Source organism: Brassica oleracea, chromosome C7, assembly GCF_000695525.1.
Source record: "Brassica oleracea var. oleracea cultivar TO1000 chromosome C7, BOL, whole genome shotgun sequence".
Lineage (NCBI taxonomy): Eukaryota > Viridiplantae > Streptophyta > Magnoliopsida > Brassicales > Brassicaceae > Brassica > Brassica oleracea.
This window is the reverse complement of record NC_027754.1, coordinates 25,430,127-25,436,413: the sequence shown is the minus strand read 5'-3', so window position 1 is coordinate 25,436,413 and position 6,287 is coordinate 25,430,127. Positions and strand designations below refer to the sequence as shown.

The 6,287-nt window shown below is 32.9% G+C and overlaps 1 protein-coding gene across 1 annotated transcript; it reads left to right on the top strand.

Moving 5' to 3' along the window:
- The first annotated feature begins 2,242 nt into the window (after positions 1 to 2,242).
- Positions 2,243 to 3,630, top strand: LOC106302942. Its single transcript, XM_013739338.1, has 5 exons — positions 2,243 to 2,337; positions 2,456 to 2,819; positions 2,933 to 3,037; positions 3,088 to 3,169; positions 3,227 to 3,630. The coding sequence occupies exons 1-5, from the start codon at positions 2,243 to 2,245 to the stop codon at positions 3,628 to 3,630; spliced, it is 1,050 nt and encodes a 349-aa protein (XP_013594792.1).
- The last annotated feature ends 2,657 nt before the right edge of the window (positions 3,631 to 6,287 follow it).

Sequence of the window (6,287 nt, the reverse complement as noted above, 5' to 3'; positions counted from 1 at the left end):
ATTATATCTAAAACCATATTTAAACTCTATGAAACATATTTTATATGAACCAAATAATATAATAAAACTAATTTAAATGCCTAATTTCAAGAAGTTAATTAATGTATATACACAAAAAAAAAATTTAAATAAGATTTTAGAAAAAAATATCTTACAATAGAAAAATATAAAAATGATTTTTTTGTAAATTAATAAATTTATAAATTAATAAAATACCGAAGTCCCAACATTATTAATTTATAGATTATTTTCCGTATTACAAACTGAAAGCTAATTTCGTTGAATCAGTTCTTTAATATTTTAAAGTCAATGTACATAAATGAAAAGTCCAATGATTTTTTTCCTATAGTATTTCTTTGGGATTCCTAAACGAGAGATTCAGTCTGATATTTTCGTTGATTTTTTTCCTAAAACCATGAGATATTATGCATTTAAACAGTTATTATCGTTTTTAGAAAAAAAATATGTAGGTAGGTAATTAATTAAGAACAAAATCAAAAGACTGGCACGTATATAAATAAGTATTCTCCTATGCTCTTAGATTCATATTCCTTCACACCAATCTTTTATCCAAACAGCTAGATAGATAAAAATGAATAATTGTCCTTTTGTTTTTCTTTTAACTGTCGTTTTGTTTGTTGGATTGAACGAAGCTGTGTGTCATAAAAATGCTCTAGCATTTGAAAACAACCTAGCTAAGAGTCATAGCACTCTCCAAGTCCACTGCAAATCTAGAGACAACGATATAGGCGTCCACCTTGTAAAATTCAATGATCCTGCATACACTTTTAGGTTCGGCGATAATGTATTCTTAAGGACAAAATGGGATTGTGATCTACGACAAGGGCCTAAAATGGAGTATTTTCAAAGCTTTAGAGCCTATAATGGAGGATTCACTCGTAAATGCAATGAAACGGACACATGGATTTCTAAAGATGACGGTATTTACTTGTCGAGAAATGGTCAACCAGAAGAAAAGGGATTTGATTGGACTAAAAAATAAAAAAAATAGCTAGTAAGCTGATTGTTAATTTCGTTTAATGTATTAAGAATCATCTTTCGATTTGGGGGAAAATTAATAAAATATGTCTTCTTTTGAGATTTATTGGATAATGTACAACCATGTCCTAGATTTAAAAAGAGAAAACCACCAATATAACTCTGAACTTTCATAAAAAAGACTACTTATTTGGCACTTTGCATCTATATGATACACGAAAATACAGAGGTTAAATACAATTAAATCTAATTTGAGCTATGAACTCAAATACATAATAACAACTGTATTTCTACTATATTTATTGGAAAAATGATATCATATATGAACTACTAAAATGGAAACATGTAAAATTAGTAGTAGTTTATACTAGTATCGTCGTTGCTACTAACTCATACATGAATTCTAAACCACAACAAAAAAAATTAAAATACTGAGAGGGGCATGTATTTTAGTAATTTGTATTAGTATTTAACTCTGCTAACTAGATTTTGACCACGCTTTAAAAGTGTGTGTATTTTTTTCTTTGCAAATTTTATATAAATGTGACAAAATGCGCGGATGTTGTTTAAACCAATCAAAAATATAGGCTTTTGGTTTATTATAGCCGATTTGATTTTACTCAAGCGAAAGATCATGATATATTTATAGTAATCATTTTTGTTGATGAGTTTTACAAAGTTTCAATGTGAGACATTTACACTTTATAAATATATCTCAAATATATTTAGGGTATGACTGGTTTCCCTGCTACCACACGCAAACGCAGCTTTTGCGGTTAGTTACGGTTGTTGGCATTTTGCAACAATCACTCAAACCGCTCTAAACTGCTTCAAACCACTCTAAACCTCTTAAATTCAAAAGCTGGTTTCATCTAGCGTTTGCGGTTGCGGAAGGGTGCGAGAGGATAATAAAAATATTCATTAAAAATTTTAAATTGGAATTATAAAAATACTAAAATATATCTATTATAAGTTCCAGCAAGGTAAAGAAAATGTTGTAGCTGATGCTCTGTCTAGAAGGTATACCTTGTTATCTTCAATAGAAACTAAGCTGTTAGGTTTTGATCAAGTGAAAACTTATTATGCAGATAATCCTGATTTCAAAGAACATTTTAAGAACAGTGAGAAACATACCAGTGGCAAATTTTATTAAGCTGATGGGTTTTTGTTCTTTGAAAATCGTGTGTGCTTGCCTAATTGTTCTTTGAGAGAGTTGTATGTCAAGGAATCACATGGAGGACTGATGGGACACTTTGGTGTGGCTAAAACTTACAGTATACTAAAGGAGCACTTCTACTTGCCGAGCATGAAGAAAGACATTAAGAGAGTATGCAGCAGGTTTGTTGTTTGTACTAAAGCCAAAGCTAAAGCTTGCCCAGAAGGTTTGTATACTCCACTGCCTATTCCTATTGCACACTGGGTCGATATATATGGATTTTGCGCTGAAATTGCATAGGACTAGGAAAGGAAGAGACTCGATCTTTGTGGTTGTTGATAGGTTCTCTAAGATGCCTCACTTCATTGCTTATCACAAAACTGATAATGCTCTCATCATTGCTGATTTGTTCTTTAGAGATGTTGTTAGACTGCATGGGATGCCTAGGACTATAGTGTCTGATAGAGATACCAAATTCTTGAGTCATTTCTGGAAAACATTGTGGTCAAATCTAGGAACTAAGTTGTTGTTCTCTACTACTTGTCATCTACAAACTGATAGACAAACTGAGGTAGTTAATAGGACTCTAGCTACTCTTTTGCGTGCTATGATTAAGAAGAACATTAAAACTTGGGAACATGTAGACTTTGCTTACAATTACTCTGTACACCGTGCAACTAAATACTCTCCTTTTCAGATTGTGTATGATTTAATCTATTGACTCCTTTTGATTCGTTATCTTTACCTCTCAATGAACAAGCTAATCTTGATGGAAAGGCCGACAAGGTCAAGGCCGAGTTTTTTGTGTCTTTGCATGATCAGGTTAAGAAGAATATTGAGGAGAGGACGAAGGAGTATGCTAAATATGCAAAAGGGGCAGGCGTGAGCTGATACTTGAACCAGGGACTTGGTGACAATACACTTGAGGAAAGAAAGGTTTCCTGTGGAAAGGAAGGCTTCCTGTGGAAAGAAAGTCTAAGCTATTGCCAAGGGCTTACAAGATAGATCTACAAGGTAAGTATCCAATCAATTATACTTTCAATGTTGCTGACTTGATCTCATTTTATCCAGATCATTTGGATTTGAAGTCAAATCCTTTTAAAGGAGGAGGGGATGATGCAACCATGACTGAACTAGAAGCTGATATGGAGCTGGACGAGCTGGAGGAGACTGACACTGAACAAGGAGCTGGAAAGGAGCTGAATGAGAGTGACACTGAAGAGGAGCTAGATGAGCTGAACCAGAGTGATACTCAAAGCGTGATGGACCTAGCCAGAGCTGATGGATTTCGGCCCAATCTTTCTCATGAATCAGATGCAACTTATGAAGCCCAAACCAAAGAAGACAAGGATTCATTCTCACTGTCTAAAGGCCCAGTTACAAGATCACAAACCAGGAATCTGAGGAAGGCAATCTCGACATGGTTTACTCCAAACCAGAGCCACTTGCAACCGGAAAACAAGAGAACCAGTTAAGTCAAGTGTTCAACTACTCAGTCTCCAAGATCACCTAGTTTTAATGTTTCTTTCTAGTTTTTACACAAGTCCAAACCGGGTTCTTCTTTCTACATAAACCTTGTCGATTTCACTTTGTTGTTCATTCACTTTTCACTAAAAATCTTCTTTTGATCTGTGAATCCTTTGTTCAGTTTCTGAACCTTGTTTGTCTAGGAGTTGATTATCTGCAAGTCTTTCACCTTAGATCATTGTTTGTGGGAGTAAATCTCACGATCACTAGCACTTCTACACAAGTGTTTGATCTCTCCATCGATCTCATGCACACTGAAGATCCATTCCATCTCGATTTCTATCCATCTGTGCATCCATCATCGATCAAGTTCTATCAAGGAGACAAACCCATCATCAAACCACAACATGTTGCTATTTTGGAATTTTTAAGACAAGAAACTAAGGCTACATATTCTAGCTTCAGTAAATGTTTTATAGAAAAGTTACTTGTTGTGTTGTAGAAAAAAATGAACTTGTATGTGTATACTGAATATATGTTCTGTAACTGTGTAATTAGATTTTTTTTCAAAAACCGACATACGTATTTGTTTTTGTGTGGGTCTTAATCTTGTTACTGGAGCTTTTAATTTTGTGGTTCTCAAGAAAGTTATTACAGTTCCAAACCTCTCATAATTGTCTCTGATTTTGTTCAGTTCACATTTTAACACGTGCATACATCTTACTAGCTCATATTTGTTTTAATGGCCAAAAAAATTTCTTTACACGAACTATTCTTCTTCAATCCGTGAAACATTTCCTGAGCTATCAATATATTATCTGAAATAAGATGATACGAAACAAAAGCGGTTTACGCCTCTGATATCAATTTTGAAAGGATCCGTTTTAACCATTGGCATAACACCTTTGAAATAATCGTGTATCTCACGTTGCATAAACTAATTGGTCGTAATTTTGGCCATACAGTTAGGTTTAGCTGTTTTTAAAATAAGACATATATCTGTTATTGAGACGCTCATCAAAATAATCCGTTCTAAGAAAATTTTAATCATATTAACTACATCTCTCTTAATTATTGACCATGATTGTTGAAAAAAAGAAAGTTGTCATTCCATCATCTGCTCCTGGTCTTTTTCTTGAGGCATCATAAATACAGCCACTTCTTTTAATGCACCCGAAGTACGCATATTATTATGATCTTCCATAATCAAATTTGGAATCTCTTCTAAGAAACTCAAAATCAGAACACGATGTGATTTTTATAAATCATTGAAATAATCAATCGCCACCTGCTCTACGTCTGATTTCGATGTAATCCATTAACCATTATGTCTTTGGTTCGTTAATGCATGATAGAACTTCGCATTTTTATCACCCTTTTTGATGCCTTTATTCTCTTATCTTCCTAATATAGTTTCATCTTGATAATCCTCTTTCATTTTCTTAGTAACTTCCATAACTTCTTCATGTGTTTTTGTATTGTCATTCTGAATTTTTTGTACGGTCTTTTGTAAACTGTTTATTTTTCCTTCCCATAAAGCAGATTTTCCTTCCTCCAGACCAAAATATCATGTCTACATTGTTGTATTTTTTTTTACTACTATCCATGAACTTGGCCTAGACAACCTATGCGGCCATCTTCTTGCTATGGAATCCATCAATCCTTCCTCACCAATCCAATGGTTATCCAACCAAAATTATCTTTTATTTTCTATGACTATTTTCAGTCATTGCAACCCGATAATCAGATCCTACGATAGCCAGTGTCGTGCAAAGGTTTAAAGAGGTCTAAGGCAATATGTTTCAAATGTTGGTTTTTTTAGGAAAGATTTACTATTTAAAATGGGGTTTCATGATTTTTGGGTATGTTTACAAATAACTGAATGATAAATATTTTTAATATGTATATAAATAAAGTCTAAAAAAATAGCATAAACTGAAATGTGTATCAACCGTCAAATTTCAGACATAAATATGCATGCAAACACTTATAACCACAGTGAACTAGTGTGTTGAATATATAAATGGGCCCTTATTTTGATTTAAAATTAGGGAAAATTACCAAATATGACTCACAACTTGATTTCAAATGCAAAAGTAAACCCAAACTTGAATCAAATGCAAAAATAACCTAAAAGGCTATTGAAATTACAACTAGCCCCTTGTGAACAAACAAAAAAATCGAAATTTTTTTACGTTTCTAACCCCCGTAAGTCGTCTGAAGTCGTCTGTCCAGACGACTTTACAGTAAGTCGTCTGGACTAGTTCTATTTAGAAATAATTTAAAAATTTTGTAAAAAATATTTTGATAAGTGAAAAATTGAAATCATGTAATTAACATATGTTTTAAGAGATATAAATTAAGATATAACAAAAGTTAATTGTTTTCAACTTAGATGAGTGAAAGTAGTGAGTCATGATATTCTTTGGTTTAGGTTTTGCCAACATATGTTGTAGTATTGTATGTGTTCTTAGGGTTAGATTTTGGAATGCATAAATGTTTTTTTGAAAACTTTAAAATTTACTTAAGTGTGTTTATTTATGAGTGTAGTAAACACTATTTAAGTATAACTACGGCTTTATAACGTGGTTAGTTAGTTAATTTAGTCAATTTAGTTTAGGGGTTAAATTTAGGGTCTGGGACGACTTACTAGTAAGTCGTCTGA